Here is a 21,485-nt window from a genome sequence, read left to right on the forward strand (position 1 = left end):
AGGAAACAGTGCTTTAACTTGAGACACATGTAGAAACCAGTAAAGAAAAAACTACGTGGAGGTGGAACGCAATATAAAAACTATCCCATTTAATTTATGCTACCTATGAGACACCAAAGAACAATGCTTACATTTTAGGAATGGTGTTGGAAGTGCAAATCGAGAGGGAGATCTTGTGCATATGTTAGATGCAGCCGTCAGGGAACACCCATTCTGGAATGAAGCGATGTCACGTCACTTTGGGGTTTCACTGTCATTCAGCTTCACTCTGAGCTCACTGCCCTCAGGAAGCTAGCAGGTTAGACGCTTTAACTGAGAAGGGAAAGCTTTGAGTCCTGGGAGATATTCCTGTAGCTGAGAGTTTAATTTTAACTAAATGGAAACGGCTCATGAAATAAAAGCAAGATTGAGCCTTTACGGAACATTTTAGGATTGTACATGGCGGCAGTCCCAAGATGAAAAACCAGGGTCCAAAGGTAATCTTAAAAAGATGCCTGTAGGGTCACTTAAAGCATCTGAAATGACCTACCATGGAAAATAAAATCCTAATGGGCAAATCCTTGTGCTTTATCTATACATACAAATGGAAAGTTAGATAGTTATCTAGCTGTTTTTAGATATTCAGCTTTATGCAAACGATGTTATTCTTAACGGCATTTTTGTAAGGCCCTCATTGCATACCATTTTAATTAAATTTTTATTTATTTAGCCACTGTGTTCACTGCCACGGAGCTGTAAATTATAATTTAAGATATAATTATTTCCTGATTTCAAGGATTAGCCTCTCCCTGCGCTACGTAAATAATACTTAAATAATATGATAGAAATTCTGTGATTCAACACTCAACTGAAAGATAAGAACAGTGTTTCAAGGGGGTTGGAAGAAGAGAGATCTATGTAAGCAATATGGAACAAGTAACTTTGCAAAGAAGAGATGGGCTTTGAGGCTACTCTTGAAGGATTCTTGAACTGGGGAAGTGATATAAGATAGAGAAGGGCATCCACATAGGAGAACAGGAGGAGTACAAGAGAGATACCACAGAAAGCTCTCAGGTTTCCCTCCTTGTTAAAGAAAAAAAAATCTTATGGTGTCTGAGTTTGTTCAAAGTCTAAGAAAAATACTAGCATAGGCAGGGCTTCTCTATAATGGTGTAATGATCGAACCTGAAATAGAAACCACCTCAGGACAGAGGGAGGGTAAAAAGGAGTCAATTTCTCATTGTCTCCCATCAACACCCACTGTACTACACATAGTTCATAGATTAAAATCTTTTTTGACTGTGGACCTCAGATTGGACTGCCTGGGAATATGGTGTTCCACAGCACAGGCTAGTTTTATCTGTTTCTGGATTTATTTTAATGCTTATTTTAAACTTCTGTAGTGAGAGATACTCTAGCAGGGTACTAAATATCAAAATAGAATTCGTCTTTACTAATGGCTTTAAAGTTAATGTGGGTTAGGGATTATAAAATTATAGATATTAGTATTTCCCTACTGTGTGATGAAAGCAACCCATGCTATACCATGCATTTAAGAAATGTCACCACACAAATCCCAAGATGGTCTTCCTCCACAATTCCAATGGCCAAATCCTTCAGGAACAGAATGCCATCCTCTTCTTAAATAATAATGTTAGATATAGTACTATTTTTAGAGTTGCTTGAGGGTTTGTTTTCTTGTTTTTTTTTTTTTTTGCGGTACGCGGGCCTCTCACTGTCGTGGCCTCTCCCATTGCGGAGCACAGGCTCCGGACGCACAGGCTCAGCGGCCATGGCTCACGGGCCCAGCCGCTCCACGGCATGTGGGATCTTCCCGGACCGGGGCACGAACCCGTGTCCCCTGCATCGGCAGGCAGACTCTCAACCACTGCGCCACCAGGGAAACCCTGGTTTTTTTTTTTTTTGATGTTAACTATAACAGGCCAAGTAGGAGGCATAACCAATATGAGAGGCAGATCAACTTGCCTAGGGCCACAGATACTGCAAATAAAAGAAAATAATTTTAACACGTATTTAATATTTTACAGGTTCTAGGCAATATTCTATGAACTTTCACATACGTTAAAATCACCATAACGACTGTGTGAAGAGAATATTATTAGCCCAATTTTATGGATGAGGAGACCGAGGCTCAGTAAGATTAAAAGCAACAGAACACAGATATAAACTCAGGTCATCTGACCCCAATCCCAATATTCTGTGTAATCATCATGATTAAAGTAACATGTATTAGGTACTTGCTCTATGCCATCTTCTCTGCTAAGTGTTTTATATAAATCATCTCATTCCCAGCATAATGTCCCTAGAAAGGAATATCACTGGCTAACATTCACAGATTCAGAAACAGGTTGATCAAGGTCACACAGCTGATAAGTAACCCAGCTAGAACTTGAAATCTGAGTTTAGAACTAACACTCTTTATTAATATATTTTGCTGCCTCTTAAAGGATAGTGCAATCCTAAAAGTGAATTCAGTTACAGGTATTAGGACCTTATTCAGGCAATATCTATGTGATAAAGTGAGGGAGAAAATCCATTCTCTTGGGGAATCAGACAGCAAGCACACATTGAAATCTCATTAGAAATTAGTTACAGGAAATAATACGTTTAAATGTTTCAGTATATCATCCTCCTCCACAAAAAGGACACTTCCATTTTCGCTTAATATCCTATCCTTAATTAGCAATGACAAGAGCCTCAATTATGGATTGCTTTCTATATGTGCCTAAAGCCATGCTTAGCAATTTATATAAAATATCTCATTTAATCCTCACAACCAGACTATTAAGTCTATGATTTCTTCCTGTGAATCAAGGGAACAGTATACAAAGCTCAAAGAACTCGAACAGGGACTAACCTACCTAGTTAAGGGAAGCAGAGCAATTCTGGCCCACAAACACCTTGGAAGCTAATCATCTCTGCCTTTCACATGGAAGCCACAGTTGTGAGATTACTCAGCAGTCACCTGGTGAGATGTAATGCATTTTATCTGATATGACTGTGGGAAATGTGCTATAAAAATAAACCCAGTGTGCCTTGCTTGTTGTGCCAAAGAAACCTCCCTGGACAGTGTGAGTGGATAAAATATTGAAGAAATATTGCTGCCCATGATTAGAGTTAGAGGGATGGAAAAAAATGAAGCATATATTTGAGAAGGGGATAAACAGCCACAGACTTCCTTACTTTTGTCCAGAGAATGTGAGCAATTCAGCAAAGAGCTCCTAGCCTTCGTCTGTGTAAAACTATTGCTAGACGTTAACTTGCCAGGGCTGCAGGACCCAGCACCTCCTGCATGTATACCCTGTCAATGGAATGTGAGCAAAGGTAATGAATGCCACTTCTGGGATGGAGTGAGTAAGAGCAGAGCCTCTACACCCTTTTCTCCTCTGTCTTCCAACTACATTCCAAAGGCTTTGAGGCCCTAGGAAATAGAGTCAGGACACAGAAGAAGCCTGGGCTCCTAATTCACTTCATGGAGAAAAGATCTCAGCAAATAAAAAATATCATGTTGAATTATGTCCTTAAAAGCACAAACTCTATTAGATAGATTTCCATCTTGGGCAGGTGAATACTCAAATACATAATAAGACTAAATAAAATATTTTTCTCCTGATATTCTGTTCATAAGACTATAATGATACTTGTCCAACTGTACAATAATTATGTGTTAACCTCTATGACTCCCCTCAAGACTGGGAGACCCTCCAAGGTAATGATAATGACTTTTTCACCTTTCCAGCTCAGCACCTAGATCAATACCAGGGATAGTATCCACAGTAACAAATATTTTGTGAATATATGAATGATGTGTAAATAGATGAATACAAGTATGAATAAATGAGTGAAGAGACTGGAGTATACAGAGAATAAAACAATTATTTTCATAACAAGACCACACAAATTACTTTCCATTTGACTTTAGAATGCATTTTGGAACTTATATTTAAATGTGGGTGTGTCCAAATCAATTCAAAATCATTCAAATAATAGAATTAAGTCAAACCATGAGAGGTTAAAAAAAAAGAAAAGAAAAAAGCTCGTCTCTTTTGTTCTTCATCCTCAATTTCTCTCCCTAAACCTTTCTGGCTTAGGCAAAGCACCAACCTAACTTGAATTGTCCTTTTTCATTCAAAGTGTGTTACCTTCCTGCTGAGTGTCTTAAGTAAAAGATAAAGAATAAATATGTTCTCAGCTCCTGTGAGGCTGCAGGTTTAGTCTAGGTAAAGAAAGGGTAAAATAGAGAAGTTTGCCATTTTTTATATGACTTTCAAAGTTCTTCAAGGCTGTTTTAAGTCACATACCTGAATCAGAGGGTACCAAGCAGTCTGCTTAGGTATACAGTTCTGAATCTAATGTTTGTAAGTGGGACATGAGATAATGATCCCCTCAACCCTTGGGGCTGCCTGGTACAGCCTGGGTTACCCAGAACCCTGCAACTATTCACATTCAGCCACAAAGCCTCTCTAGGGTCTCCCAGGAAGGTTACCCGAGAGAGAGAGAGTCAGACAAAAGGTCAAAAGTGGTCTCGGATGGCAGACACAGTGAGAAACGCCACACCCATGGGTCCATCAAAGTTCTCTCGCCATTCAGCCAGCGGGCATCAACTTGTGCAACAGCCAGCGGCGAGTATGCCAATGCTCATGGTGAACAAGAGATTGCTAGGACTGCTACAAGAACTAATGATCCAGAGCAAAGATACAGCAGGTCAGGGGCGGGAGTCCCAGGAGACCTTGTCAGCGTGGGTTTAGGTGGTTACCTGCCCATCTCTGTCTTCATGTAAAGATGATATGACCGCCTAGTGGATGTGAAGGCTCTACCACAGTCTGTGCCTTCTACCATCATTATTGGGACATACCTTACAAAAGCAACCACCAACTTGGAACGAAATCAGTCTCATACACATCATCAGATGATACTGCAATGAGTTTTTGTGTGCCAAAGAAAGAAGAAACTAGATTCTTTGAAAAACACTGGCTTGAAAATTTTTGATCGTAAAAATGATTAAAATTTTCTTGTCTAATGTGACGATCAAAAATAGATGTTATTAAAACATTGATTAGAATTACAGTCACAACTTCAAGAATAAGACCTGGTAAACAAAACAAAACAAACAAAAAAACCAAAAAACACTTATGTTTGTGGAAGCAACTACAAGTTTCTCAGTAAAAATCCTGAAAAGCATTACTTGAAAATTATGTAAATTAAGTATTTGATATCTTTCCCAATACTTTATACTTTATTATGGCTTGTTATTTTAAATTTTATTTATATTAGTTGTTTTACTTTATCATTGTTTAATATAAAGGCTATACAATTTTTACCAAGCTCCATTTAGATCCCCTCTAGTTTATTCTAGTATAGCATACAAGTATCATTTAATAAGTGTGCCATGAAGTGAAAACAGTAAGCAGTAGTACCTACCTATATAAGCAGCATATTAATATTCACAACTAGACAATGTGTTCTAGAGTCGAAGGGGGCAGAACCCAGAAGATACCCTTAGCCTACTGATTAGGTAAATATTCAATTTAAGATGATATATTCCCTAGACCACACAAAAAATAGATACCAGTGTAATAATAAGATTTGAGGTCTGTAATTTTATCTAGCAATGTAGCCCTTAAGGCAGCAATCGCTGGTGTTTCATGAATTAATTGCCTACCATGGAGCTTTTCAACATAGAATACAAATTAATCCCACACACCTTACTGTTATAAAATTTACTTACATTTTTCATGACACATGCAGAATCTAAAGATTTATAAATATGGAGTAGATAATGCTTTCCATTTAAATTTGGCATCAAGCTATCGCTCTGAGCCCAAAATAACAATGCAGACAACGCTGGTTTAAAAAAAATCCCAGATTTACTTAATTTTGGCTGTTTGTTCCTTTGCCTAAGTGTTTGGTTTTTTCTGTTTTTTTAATCTTACTCTCTAAAGCCAAGCCAAAGTTCTTTCTTCGAAGAATCAGATTTTTTGACTGATGGTGAAGCAGATGGATCACAAAATTAGGAGGTAGGACAACTGGATATTTCTGATTACAACTCTTTTACAGATTTGTTTGCTTGAGTATGGTTTTTTGCTTCTTATTTGAGCTAGAGTTTCCTCATCACTAGAATGAGTTTTCATTAAATATTTCTGAGTGTTCTTTTGAGCATCATGTGAATTTGTGATCCTGTCTAACTTGCTGCAGAAAAAATTTAAATGTATATAATCTTAGAAGTATTTATACTAGTTATAAATTCAAACAAAGTAGGGATTTTAAATGCTGAATTATCCTGATTTTATGCCATGCTGCCACTAATAAACAAACAGCAAGTTCCCTGATAGTGATTCTCTATTATGGGATATTGATATATTTGGGGATTTGGAGGTTGGATTGACCTCCCCCTGTTTACAAGACACAACCTTCTGATTTGCCACCTGCTACGTCTCCTATTCATCTTTTTGTAAGACTTTTTAAACATTAAGCAAAACCCTCATGGTACAGAATTTCCCACAAGTGGCCCACATTTGAACAGTAGGATTCAACTGAGACTTGAAGATGGGCCACACGCAGCACACCCTGCTGACATGTTCCTCTACCCACGTCCCTCCTTTTCTCACTGCCTGGTAATTGAAGTATATTTTTGTCAGTGGTGTCAAAGCCTGTCTCCTAGGCTGTCTGATTATTTTTAAATCCCCGACAAGTCCACCACAGTGACCCAGCTCCTTGCACTTTATAGGTGCTCAAGATCTATTGGCCAAGCCAACCCGTCTCTCTCAGTTTCTCTAGACTTGCAGGTCCTTAACTGCAGACCCTAGGGTGACTGGGAGACACAGCAGCTGGCCTGGAAGAAACTGTGCATAAAGCACAGATTTTTCCTTATGCAGCTTTGTGCATTAATTCTGGATAAGCACATGATAGAATGTCACATGTGTGAATTTTATTTTTCAGGTGTAGTGATGGTGGGAAAGAGGCTGGTAATAGCTATTGTAGACCACACTGCATTACAAAAAATCTGATAAATCCAAGCAATTCAATTCAAAATGGTCAATTAAGGGGAAAAATGCAGTCATTTAACTTGATAATTCTACATGATACATTAAGTCTCTCATAGACTCCACCACAATGAAAGTGAAAAGCGTTGAACGAAGGTAGAGGAAGATTTTCTTTAAGGTCCACTACTTGATTTCTTTTAGCTCCTAAATATGTGGGAAGCAGTAAAGCATGGTGCTCAGGCCATTGTACTCACCTGATCTTGGAGTTGGGCAGTGTAATTTGTGCACTGGCTGAACAGATGGATAACTGATCATAGGCAAATTCTTAACTTTTCTCTTCCTCAGTGTCTTCATCTGTAAAATGGGGATATTATTGGTACTTACTTCTTAAGAGCTTTGTGAGGATTAACTACACTAATCCATGGACAAGAGACACGTTGTCTACATAACAGGTGCCCAATAAGTTACAGTGATTGTGTTGTGTTGTTGATAATGCCCATGACAACAATGATGGCATGTGTCTATTTTTATCATTATAGTGTGATTACACGTCATATATGTTGTATCTCCTTGTTCTGAGATTAACATAGCCACTTTTAGAAACCACCAAAAGGCTCAACAGTATTGGTGAGAAACATCTGTGAGCAACAAACATTCAGACACAAACATTCAATTAAGACGACCGCTTCCAGAAGCAGTCTCTGAAGCATGTCTGATCTAGAAGGGATGCCCCCATGCACTTCCTGCTGGGAGAGAATCTTCTATTGTTGCCAGTCAGGATCATTCCCTGTTGGTTTAAATTAACCCGAAAGATCCTCAGCAGTTTAGGTATGTTTAGCTCAACATCGCAGATTGTTTATACCTGTGATGCAGGCACGTCAAAAAAACAACCACTGAGCCACTGGCTTAGGGTTTCCAGCTGAAGCTACAGCGGTTCTTTTCTGTAAGCACAGGAAATCAGCCAAGCTCAGTTTGCTTAAGACATTCAGGTAAACCGTTTGCTTTGTCAGAGCACTCTCTCCCAGGAACCACCAAGATATTCTGAATCATTTACTTCTTTCCCATCTGCCATTCTTTTCATGAGGTGGATTCCCCAATCGTAAACACAAAGAAAGTGTTTAATCAGAAGCAGCCAGAAGTGATTGGTGATAACTGGGATTTAATGGCTCAATCTCAAATCTAGTTTCAGTTGTGTTTCACCAGAGATTTTTTCAGATTCTTGCTATGAGAGTTTGGCAGAAGACAATAAAAATCATGATTTCCTCATTTTTTTCTGATGTTTTGCTATGGCACTAAATAATATGTTCAGTATTCCCCTGGATATATATAAAGCACTTTACGTGGTGTGTTCATCATTTGCCTCTGACTAAAATGTCCAAATGACTGAGAATTAATGAAAATCATTACGGATAGGAGCAAAGGATGTGTACCAAGATGTTCACTAAAGCATTGTCTACAATTGTGAAAATGAAAACATATATTATAAACTGTATAACAATAGGCATGAAGTATTTACTACTACATGGACTACTATGAAACCATTAAAATAATGATGTAGAAACAAAAAAATGTGAAAAATGGGTTTTAAAATAAAACAATAACACACTAATATTAGATTATTTAGTTATTATTCTGGGTCCAACCAGAAGAAAAACAAACAGTAATTTGAGCACGGAAAGTGTAATGAAAAAACTATTAATTATGAAAGAGGATTAGAGTAAGGAAGGAATGGCCAGCGACAAGTAAAGAGAACGCCAAAACACACAGTTAGCAGAAATAAGGAGAGCTGCTAACCCTCCAGTTGAAAAGAAGACCTCCTCCTCCCTGCCCACAGGACCGAGGTCCAGACCCGGTTGAAAAGAGCATGACTGTGGCTCACTGGATGGTAAAGAAGCTGCTGTGATGTCTCATGGTGGAACTTTCTGGAAATATGCCCTCTGTAAGTTGCTGGAAATCCACATTCTAGGGTTCCAGTAAAACTATGCACGGGGAGATTTCTCACCTGAGGTGCTACTCCAAAACTGCTTGATAGAAGATGCTGACGGAAGCTGTCGTCCACTGCTCTCTCTACGCACTGCTGAAGCCGACTACCGGAGAAACTGTGAGCCCCGGGAGCAGGGCTGACGACGCCCTCGGAGCTGCAGGAGTGAGTGGGTGCTGAAGACGCCACCAAGAGCCTTCCCAGCAAGCACCGGGGCATCACGAAGCAACACCTTCCTCAGGTGCCATCAATTAGGAAAGCCTAACATCACACGAGCTGGCCAAGGAAAAACTATTTAAAGGACCCATAGCACTTTTCACAGAGCAAGTAACAAAAGAGTGAATTTCGAGCTGAGAGGCGGTAACCAATGTTACCTTAAGAAAAATTAAATTAAAACGGAGTTGTTTTTTTTTTTTTTTTTGCGGTACACGGGCCTCTCACTGTTGTGGCCTCTCCCGTTGCAGAGCACAGGCTCCGGACGCGCAGGCTCAGCGGCCATGGCTCGCGGGCCCAGCCGCTCCGCGGCGTGTGGGATCTTCCCGGACCGGGGCACGAATCCGCGTCCCCTGCATCGGCAGGCAGACTCTCAACCACTGCGCCACCAGGGAAGCCCTAAAAAGGAGCTTTTATCACATAATCAGTGAAATGCAAATTCAAGCAATAAGATGCCATTTTTGACTAAAAAACAAACTGACACAAAGAGTATAATATTAAAACGTTAACAATGGCTCTCTTTGGGTGGGAAATTACCAGTGAATTTCTCATTTTTCTTGGAGCATTGCCATATTCCTACAATATAAATGTACATAGATTTCCAATGCACAAAAATAAAATACAATTATCAACTCAGCTACCCAATAAACTTAATATTCACTCAATAACTTTTACTCTGTATTTAATTGCAGCATAAAATGTAAGAACAAATGCAATATGGATGCTGCATATTAAAGGGACTCGATCAGTCTTACTCATTTTGTGGAATCAAGGAAAGGACCATTCAAGCGTTTCCATGAGTTTCTCTTCCATTCTACCTAAAACTCCCTCTTGCTGGAGGAATTCTGTCGATCAAATTCTAGTTATCCAAATCAACACATTTAATATATCTTACAGGGGTATTAGTGCTTTGTGTGTGTGTGGGGGAGGGGTGGTGGGTACAGGTGAAATAAGTTTAGGAAATGATCAATGTACCAAAGGGGAACAGGTTTACATATTATTGTTTCTATCTGTGCATACCACACAGGTTTGTACAGAACTGCAATAGTGTTTGGATCTAGCTAGAGCCTGGATATGATTCTGCTTTACCAACCCAACAAGGAACTTCTGTGCACATGACTGAATCAAGGTGAATGAACATGTTTGGGGGAAGTTTTAAAGGCCTACACAAAGCACTACAGCTCTGTCAAGTGATGTAATGTAATTATAAAAGTTCTTTAAAAAAAATTTACTGTTGCCTTTCAGTCTACCTTCCTGTATTTTACTACACTCTACCTTATTTTAAATGTGATTTAAGGAAATGTTTTGCTCCATACTTTCTTGGTCTATCCCTCCCTTTCTTCCTCTCTGCCTTATAAAAGAATAAATATATAATCGAGCCAAAAAAAACCCCCTCCAGCTTATTTGTACAAAAAAGCTTCAACTAGCAACCTAAGTGTCCACCGACGGATAAATGGATAAAGATGTGGCACATATATGCAATGGAATATTACTCAGCCATAAAAAGAAATGAAATTACGTTATTTGTAGTGAGGTGGATGGACCTAGAGTCTGTCATACAGAGTGAAGTAAGTCAAAAAGAGAAAAACAAATACTGTATGCTAACACATTTATATGGAATCTAAAAAAAAAAAAAAAAGGCTCTGAAGAACCTAGGGGCAGGACAGGAATAAAGACGCAGATGTAGAGAATGGACTTGAGGACACGGGGAGGGGGAAGGGTAAGCTGGGACACAGTGAGAGAGTGGCATGGACATATATACACTACCAAATGTAAAATAGCTAGCTAGTGGGAAGCAGCTGCATAGCACAGGAAGATCAGCTCGGCGCTTTGTGACCACTTAGAGGGGTGGGATAGGGAGGGTGGGAGGGAGGAAGACGCAAGAGGGAGGAGATATGGGGATATATGTATGTGTATAGCTGATTCACTTTGTTATAAAGCAGAAACTAACACACCATTGTAAAGCAATTATATTCCAATAAAGATGTTAAAAAAAAATAAAAATAAGCTTTAAAAAAAGCTTCAACTACAAACGGACATGTTACCGCCTGCTACCATCAATATAATACCTAACCATTTATCATTGACGCTGTAAGAAAGTTAGTGGTGTACCTAAAACCATCTTTTATTTTAAATATCCCTTGTTGTGCTAGTAATGATTTTCCTTTATTATCCCCAAGTCATATATTTAAACCTAAAGAGACAAACCCAATTTCACTTCTCTAAATTATTCTACTGTAACCACACGTACCCTAACTGTAGGAGATGCTTGAGCCATTTTCTACTTAAAATTCTGAAAGACTCGTGCTCACATAATCCCCACTGACACTTTTGCAAATGACCAAAAATTTCATCAAGGCCACTGGATCAGAACAATTAGTGGGTACATCAAGTAAAAAGCAATATAAAGGGTTAACACTAAGAATACCTTGAGGGAAAAGCCTAATTGTGTGCCTCTGTAGGTAAGACATCCATGTTTCTTTTAAAATGCTTTTAGGGCAATACTACAGATGCATGTTAATATACCCTGCTTGATTTAAAAAAAAACTTTAATGGTGGAACATATCAAATTCAAATCGCACAAGTTGCAGCGCTTGATTTTTCTTAAAAGGTCCATTTTTACTCCTTACTCTTCAATCTTGACATCACTTTTAGAATGCGTCCCCAACACCTGCCCCCTGATCCAGGCAGGCAGTGATATTTCCTTACGTCTATGTTTCTTTTATCACATTGCATCATAATCATTTACTTAATCAACTTTCTGCTTCACTACAGTATGAGTTCTGTGAAGCCAGGATCCAGGTTTTATTAAGTTTGAATCTCCAAAGTTTAGTGGATTTGCTGTTTCAACAAATATTTATTAAATGTCTACTCTTTCCCAGATGTGTGTGCCGGGTATAAATAAGGTGGCTTGTCAAAAAGAGAGATGCGGTTCTTGGGCTCATGGAATTTAGAGTTCAGTGAGGGAAACAGTAAATTAACAAGAAAACATTCTAACAAATAATTACAAATTCATACAAGTTCTATAGTATAAAAGAGAAAGACGTTGCGACACATATTAACCTGGGGGAATTTCTCGGGATAAACAGGACAAGGCCACCCTTGGAGGCCACTTGGAAGCCACTTGGAAGTATGTGAGGCTCAACATAAGGGAATAGAGTGGGTGAAGTTTCTGAGTCCAGGAGAACTCAGCAGGAATAAATGGAGGAGTGAAGAAATAAATGATTTGGAAATGAACACTGTGGCAACATGATGGAAAGTTGAAACATTACCTGTGTCTCTAAGAAGCTTATAAACAGCAAGGAAATTGAGCCCGAGAATCCCCATCCTTTCCGTCCTGCAAGTCACTCGACCTATTTCTATTCTTTTTTCTTTTAACCAAGGCAGACATTGCTAATCAATCACGGCATTCTTCCCCGCTAAGGCTGGACAGAGCTTAAATTTGTTTCTTAATTCAGTGCTTCTGCCAACCATTACCACTCATTCAAAATGGGCGCTCAAGATGATACCCTTTTGCCCTTCCTGATGTAAGCGGTTAATACCATTTTTACCTAATTAATAAACATTTGATATTGGCTTGAGGGGGACAAGAGGTAGCAAACTGAGCTAATATATATAAAGCAGTGAAGGTTGTAAATGGATAAGCAGCCTGGCTCATTACAGGTGCTGAATTGATAGGAGTGATTATAATGATGCTGGGAAAATATGGGGCATCCAGTAATTGATGGGAGCTAGCATTTGAGGCTACTCCTGAGGGTGAGAGAAATTACCAAGTGGGAAGCACTGAGTCATTGAAGTCACTCTTTCATAACGTCATAGTTTTTAGCTAACATAACGTCATATGTTAGCTTGGGACAGCCAAGCTAATATTTTCTCAAAAATACAGAGAAAAGAATATCTTTACACTCAAGCAAAAAAAAAAAAAAAAAAAGATCATCATCAGAAAGGATATATGCAGTTGGAAACTAGCATCTTGACCTAGTCCTAGTACATTCAGAAATGAAACCTCATCAGCTTTACTGACTTCACCACTTAGCCCGTGTACCAGAACTTCAGCAAGCCAGAGTTAGCCAGTCTAAAACATTCAGTTTTCCCCCACCTGCACTGAGTGAACCATGCATCTTAGGTATAAAATGATAGCATTTATAATTTAGTAAGAGCTAAACCCAGAAGTACTCTAACATATTATTAAGGTTGAAAATTTCTTAGAAACCAAAGAAATACAGAGGTTTAGTTCTTATGATGATATTAATTGGAAATACGTTGCATCTACTACATGTTGAGAATCTCCTTGGATATGAATTGATGCACTGAGACCTAGCCATAGGATATAGCTACCCAATCCACTGCCTACTTGTAAGTTCTTCTGAATAAGATTTTATTATATATTGTTTCACTTTAGAACTGCCTATGTTGGGCAAAGTAGTTTTCTTGAGTTATAGTAATAGTTACCACTTTGAGTGTCTGTTTTATGTCAATGCCGTGCTAGGCCTTTTATATATATTATTTATAATGCATACAATAACCCAGTAAAGACTGACCTGATTCCTACCTCACAGACAAGGCAACTGCAGTTCAGAGAATTTAAGGAACTTGTTTAATTTACGTAACTAAATCAATGATAGGGATGGGATCTGGATGCAGTTCTGTCTCACTCCAGAGCTCATGTCATTTTCACTACCCTTTGTTTGCACGTTAGCTCTATCTCATTCCACAGCCGCACACAGATTAGGGAAAATTAGAGGACCACCCCAGACACCACATTTGTAAGGGCCTGCCTTTAGGAAGGGGGAAAGCGGGCTAGCTTGTCGGGGAGAGAGTTGTTCCCATCTGATGCTAGGGCTTGTATAGCCTCCATCAGCCCCGGAATCTCTCTGACAGCACCTGAGCAATGTATGTGATCAGCACTTTCCACCTTCCTTATGGTTACATATGCTGATTAATTTTTCCTGGTATAGATGCTCATTTTTAACAAGTCACTCGTTGTAGACAGGGCCAGGTGTAGGGCCCATTTCCTGCTCCACCCACTTTATTGAAGCCAAATACTCCATCTATATCCTTCCCGAGTTGTATCTCCCAGTTATAGACAATAGGCACTGTGAGTCTTAAGCATGAATAGATTGACATAAAAGCATTCTCTCTTCACTAAAAGGAAAAAAAAAAAAGTACACTTACTGGGTGATAATATGGCAGGAAGTCTGCTATATATCTTTATAAACAGGGCACCGAGGTATAATTATTCCACTTTAGCTCACAGATGCTTTCACTCGTTTCCTGATTTTCGTTTTGTTTTGTGCGGCTCACGACAGACCAATCCATTTTTGCAGAGGTCAGGCCCTGCAGCTCAGGGCCGACTCTCATAGATACTCTGAATCAAGTACAGAGATGAGCAGCTGGGAAGATGGGGGAGGCGGTCAGGGAGGCAGGGAGACCTGAACAGATGAGTAACGGGGACCAGGAAGGAGGACAGAGGCTCCATACATGATTAAACATGAATATGGGCCCTCTTGCCAAACAGATGCATCATCTTTATGCAACTGGAATGACCCCTTTTCCCACACCTCCCTACGCTACACAGAATGCTTTGACTGATTTTTATTGACAGCTCAGCATGTGCTATAACAGCAGTAGCACACCGAGTAGAACAGGTTGACAGTGTGGCAGATACCGCCATCCCTTTCCAATGTTTGTAGGCTTTCTGAGCAGGCCGTGGGCGTCCTGTGCACCTCACTCCTCTTCTAGCAGAGGCCAAGCGATGCAGACATTAACTATGCACCTAAATGAGACTCCTAATGAGATAGAGCAGGACCCTATGATCCTTTCCCCTAACCATGTCCTCTGCCTGCTTTTTGTCTGTGGAAAAACTTTAGCCCAAAATTAAGTTTAATCAGAGAAGTGAGAAAATGCAGAAGCAAAAAATAAAAGCAGTCAAACAGGACAAAATAATAATTTATCAGTAAGCAAAGTTAAGGACCTTTAGTTCCTCCTCAATGGCTATAGATAATATTCTGAGCCATATCCTGTGAGCTGTGTGAAACCCCACTAGGTGAAGAAGTTAAGTACATGATGACCAGACCGTAGGCATGACATAAGCTGCCACAATTCACAATTCTGAGAACTGGCCTCAAAGAAATGAGAACGAACCGACCCTGGAACTGAAGACTAACTGTACTTAAAACAATCAAGATGACACTGGTCAGACCACCGATGACCAATTTCAAGATGACGGTCAGAGCTGACTGTGCTGTTTCTGCGTGTAGCCCCCCTCCCTCCGTCTATAAAAGCTCTTGCCCCCTCATTGGGTGGGTGCGGGGAGCTGGCCTTCCGACAGGCGTCCTCCCTCCCACACCCCCTGGTCGCCGGCACCCAAAACAAAGTAAACTTTCCTTTCCACCAACCTTGCCTCTTTACTTGCTTTTGAGCGGCGAGCAGCTAGACCCCACCTCCGGTTACACTAACAGGAAAGGCAAAGAGAAAAAATCATTTAAAAACATGATGTAGAGAACACAGATGTAGAGAACAAATGTATGGACACCAAGGGGGGAAAGTGGCGAGGGGAGGGTGGTGGTGGGATGAACTGGGAGATTGGGATTGACATATATACACTAATATGTATAAAATGGATAACTAATGAGAACCTGCTGCATAAAATAATAAATAAAATTAAGTTTAAAAAAAAACATAAGTGGCATTTTATGCACCAGTTCAAATAAGGGGGAACCTAATCATTGTGAATGATAAACCAGTTTGTGAAAAACCCACTGCTTATTAGAACAGCACGCTCCATGTAAAAAGAAATTTTCTAATGGTAAATATAGCAGAAGGCTACAATTACAACCTTTCAATGATTGCAATCCACAGAAAAGCCATTTAGTGATAAATTGGAGAGCAAGAGGAGATTATCACCTGTTTAAGCTTCCACTGGTTCTATCAAGTTGTTTGCCTGGCAGTATCTAGGCTATGATGGAAAAGCTGAGAAAAACTCATTTTTCCCCTATCTAAATATTATTAATTGCAAGCATTCATTTTGAAAGATTTGTGGCTCTTTGGGAGAAAAGGATCTGCTTGACAACTTCTAATTATACTTAATAATAAATAATACTTATCATTTACATAATTATTTTCATATTTAAATCCTTTCACAGATTTTCTTTCCTCATATGGAATATCAGTGCAACTTGACTGCATATACTGTTATGATATTTCTGTGAAACCAGCCCCAAGTAGTAAGCTTTCATAAGAAAATTGGGGCCTTAATCTTATCTATATTAACAAGTGTTAACAAATCATTAGAATTTCCTTTTTCAGCACCTGAAGAGGTGGGCAGTATTGAACAACTATCTGAGGAACACTGAACTGACTTTTTGGCAAAACACCCAGTTAACGCCAAAACTGTGCAAAAATATTTAGAAGAGGCAGAGACATGAGGCAACAAGATCAATGAGAGACGTATTAAATGAAAAGAAATGCCTGTCTCTCTCTCTATCTGCCTACCTATCTATCAACAGGGTGAAAACAAAAGAGCAAAACAAATGAAATCAATAAACTTAATATAGTTGTGAATGTAAAGGTCTGAATATAGATTTTTTAAAAATTGTCTGCACGAGTTGGATATTTGACCTAGTGAGTACATGTGTAGAAATTTATTCTAAGGATTTCACAGAAATCTAGGTACCATGGCATTAACTGGAATACTATTTGTAAAAAAGAAAAACTTGGAAATAATTTGTTTCCAACAATAGGGTATTGTTTAAATAAGTGATATCATATGTTGAAATATTAAATAATTTTTAAATTTTCTAAATGAGGAATATTAGATCATGTGGGAAATTGTCATGATAACATTAGGTGAAAAGGTACTAGAAATAAAAATTATATAAACAGTATATCTTATCCTTATTAAATAATGTATGTATAAAATATATGTAAATATATATGTTTATATAAATATATATGCATATATAAGTGGGAAAGTGCAAAAATGGAAAAGATAATATTTATCTCAGAGTTCTGCAAGTGTATTTATATTTTTCCTTTACATTTTTCTGTATTTTATAATTTTTCTACCATAAAATATTAATTTAATTACTATGTATTTTTGAACAACTCTATTTTTTAAAATTGTTTTTACATATAGAGTGGTCACGTGTTTGCTTAACAGAGTGCAAGTGAAAAATAAAGGCTGTTTTTGTGGTTCTCGTGATGTTTAAAAGACTAAAACAAGTTCTGAGACCTCGAAGTCTACTTTGGCCACACAATTCCACATCTAGTCTGGGAGCTCATCATAAGACTATCAAGCAACTGGGTGAAAAAGATATTTGCTGCAACACTATTTATAATAGGAGAAACAAGGAACCAACATTAAGGTCTACCGAAAGGGGATTTATGAAATGAATGGTGGTATACAACCACTGCCTAGAGCTACAGCTATTAAAATGATCATGTTCCGGGAACACAAATTCACCCAGGAGGGGCTGTTCTGGCACGCTGTTTGCATCAAACAGGAAACGCTGACGATGAAGCTCTCGTTGGAGAACACCTCCCAGGGCATCAGATGTACCTGCGCTTCAACCTCCCCCACATCCAGGTAAGGCTGCACACCAAGTATCACCAGACTGTCCACTTTTCAGGAGAAGCTGCAACATGCCTAGGCTTTTCAGATGTTGTGCAGGCCCAGGGGTGGGACTGGGGGGTGGGAAATAAAATGTCTACGGGCTGAATTTAACTAGTCAGCCAAGAGTTTGCAAACTTTGATGCAGAATTAAATTTATAACTATGTAATAATGTCCAATGCTTACATTAAATTTTAAAACGGGTTTAAAACATTATGTTTTTATTTACGTTAAACTATGTGTATATATTAGTATGTTTGTGTGATGTTCACACAAATGAACATACACACAATATAGGGAGATAAAAAGCAGAGATGAATGGATCTGAAAGTACTTTTCTTTGGGTAATGGGTTATTTTGAATGACTTCAGGGGGTTTTTTCCATACTACTCTATATCTATATTCTATTATATAAAATATTGTATATTTATACTATTCTGTATTTTTATTTTTGAAACAAACACATGCAGATTTTATGATATAAGAATTAGACAATTATACTTAATAGAAATATAGATTTCCTTTTTTGCATATGTTGTCTCATTCTGTCTCAAAAGGACCATGTCAGAAGCACTAGATCCAGTTCTGAGCATTGCCTTTTTGGGAGTATTTTAGAAAACAAAAGCAAGTACAAACATCAATAAACAAGATGGGCAAGGGCCTAGACATACTTTCACAGGATTTTTAGGAAAAAACATTAGATGTTTTCCTGAAGAAAAGTAGACTTCAGTTGTGTGATAATGGACTACAAAGATGTGAAGTGCAAACATGGGTATTTGAAACTCAAATATTTTTCTCTGTAGTGCCATCAGGTCAAGCTAAGACCAATGGGTGACATGCTTCAGGAAGGCAACTATAAGGAAGTACTTTGTAGAAATTATAGCTGTTCGTATGCTGGATGACTTAACTCACCAAGTAGAGCATTCAAGATACGAGGAGTGCTCAAACAGAGGCCAGATTACTAGTACTTTTATAGCATGAATTCTTACGTTGGATGAGGTGATAAAACAGATGACGTCAACTTCTAAAATCGAGATCGTACTTCCCTTTGAGTCCTAACACTATGATAATATAATCTCAGTTATGGTATAAAGCAGGTAACTGATTTGAGAAGGGTACTGAGTTTGAGGACATATTGACTGATTCATTCCACAGATACTTTACTAAGGGACTATGCTAAGGGCCTGGGATCCCATGAAACAAAATGCCAGCAGAAGTGAATCTCTTTAATGAAGCAAAGTATGTGGAAGACAAATCATTAAATGCTTACTTACAGTAAAGCATGCAATGTATCCTGAAATAGGATATATAAATGACTATATGTCCAGGGCTTGCCCCAAGAGCAAGTCTTCTCTAAATGGATTATTTTCTTTTCTCTTTCTTTACCTTGTCTTCCCCACTTATACCTCTACTCTCTGCTTCAGTGAAAGATATTTCTCCTTTCCACTTCTAGCTGAAAAAAAACCAAGTCTCAGGTGTCAATTTACTATGTAACTGTGGGTCCCTCTCTGTATTACAAAACAAGACTCAGGGGACAGTGAGTCCTGATATCATGACCTCCAAAAGGGTCACAAGGGATCTCTGAAAATTTCAATCGTTTTAGAGTCTTTTCTACATCTTTTCCAATGATTCAGGTATGGAGGTTTCTATATCTTGGGCCTAGAATTCCTTCTACTGAGTGGCGAGTCGATGTGGTTTTAGTGCTTATATCCTATAAGTTCTTTTAATTAGTGTCTTATAGCCTCTCAAAGTGTTTATATATATATGACTGGCCACCATTTAAAATGAAAAAAATAATTTACATTGCTACTTATCCTCATTGAGTTGCCCAGTTAAGAAGCAGAACTGCACTGTCAGGGCATCCACTTTTGTAATACCTTAGCCATAGTATTTTAACATATGTAGTAGTTCTCAATATTTACAGTGTATTGGAAGCACCATATTAGTCAGGGTACTCCAGAGAAACAGAACCAATAGGAGATATATAATAAATATTATGTAATGGCTTTAACATATGTAATTGATATTAAACATATTAAATATATTGTATATTAAATATAAGCTGGAAACTAGGAAATCCAGGGGTGTAGTTTTCAGAACTGACGTAAGCCACAGTCAGAGGGCAGGGGATCAGATCAAACACTCAGGCAGAGAGAGCAAATTCTCCTTTCCTCTGACTTTTTATTCTTTTGGGGCCCTCAAGAGATTGGATGAGGCCCACCTACACTGGAGAGGGAAATCTGCTTTACTCCATCTACCAATTCAAATGCTAATCTCATCTGGGAACACCCTCACAGACCCACCCAGAAATAATGTTTAGCAAAATATCTGTGTATCTCAGGATATAGTTGAGAGTTGACACTTAAAATTAACCATTACATTCTGCAAACCTTATAATATACCAATGCCTCAGTCCAACCCCCAGAAATTCATATTTAATTGGTATAAATTACAGGCTGGGCTTTAAGATTATCAAAAGCTCCCCAGGAGATTTCAATGGATCACCAAAAGTTAAGAACCATTAACATCACAGAACATTTCTTTCTTGATGAGAAATCAAAATGCTTCTCACTTTTAGCGTTGATGCCCTGGGAGAGATATTATCTACCTCTGTAAGGTGCCTTCAGAGTATCCCACTGTACCCCATGTAGTCAGTATTTTCAAACAGGCCACTGCAAACATGTGCCTCCAAGTCTGGTCAAAGTCAATCCAAATATTTTTCCCCAATATGGCAGTAGATGGGTAGAATTTCTTTTATGATCACCACGTTGTATGGTAGGCATAATTATTCCCATGTAGAGGGTGAACTGAGATTCAGAGAAAAATAGGGGTGCATATTGCCACAAAGCTAGCAAATGTAAAAAATTAGGAAAAGGTCGAGTTTTCTGATCCGAGTTAAATAAGTAGTAGGTATCATTATTTTATTTATTCCACAGATACTACTGTCAGGGGTGAGTAGAAAAAAAGCAAATGAATAAAAATGTAGTCAGCCTATGAACGGGAAGATTAGCTAGCATCCTTCACACAAAAGACCTGATATGTATTCGGCCACTAGAGAGGTTTAGTCAGCTGTATTTACAGTCCCATAAATGGAAAGAAGCATCATGACAAAAGGAAATGTACTATGTACATTTACACATGTACTATGAATCCAGGAAAAAACACATCAAATTAAATAAATAATTCACGGGCAGAGCAAAGATTACAGAGTTGGCTCTGATAACAAAGTATCTAAAATAAGTGGTGATGTGTTTCTCCAACCACACAGGCTGCCAGTCCAGGTGCAAAGGAAAATAAATAAAACTATTATAGATCTAGTAAGAGTTAAACAGACAATAAAAACCAACAATGGAGATGAATTTTAAGTTGGTGATTCTTTGAACAATCTTCAAAAGATTTCATTTGCTCTGTTAACGCAATGTCAAGTCCCTTTTAGAAATAAAAGAACATTTTTCTGCTTGCTAGAGTTTAGACATAAATCCTCAAACTGTATTAAATCACGATGCTTCTAGAATCATAGCGCTAAAGATCATCAAGGATTATTAAAGAACTATAGTCACTCCCTCATTTTACAGGTGAGAAAACCAAGGTGGTAAATGATTGTGTGATGGGCTTAAAGTCCACATGATTCCCATCAGTGGCCAAAACAAGATTAGAATGCAGGTCTCCCATTTCCTCTTCACTTAATTATTCATC

The 21,485-nt window shown here is 38.4% G+C and overlaps 1 protein-coding gene across 1 annotated transcript in view; it reads right to left on the minus strand.

The window, feature by feature from the left end:
* Positions 1-626: 626 nt before the first annotated feature.
* The window catches only part of LOC125964795 (uncharacterized), an 82,749-nt gene continuing 61,890 nt past the window's right edge, over positions 627-21,485 (minus strand). Inside the window, exons 4-6 of the mRNA XM_049711374.1 lie at positions 8,986-9,121; positions 7,238-7,337; positions 627-5,089 (exon numbers count right to left, since the gene is read on the minus strand). Of these exons, the coding sequence (XP_049567331.1) occupies positions 4,857-5,089; positions 7,238-7,337; positions 8,986-9,121 (469 nt within the window). The 3' untranslated portion in view covers positions 627-4,856. The remainder of the gene's footprint in view (positions 5,090-7,237; positions 7,338-8,985; positions 9,122-21,485) is intronic.

Source organism: Orcinus orca, chromosome 6 (genome assembly GCF_937001465.1).
Source record: "Orcinus orca chromosome 6, mOrcOrc1.1, whole genome shotgun sequence".
Classification (NCBI taxonomy): Eukaryota; Metazoa; Chordata; class Mammalia; order Artiodactyla; family Delphinidae; genus Orcinus; species Orcinus orca.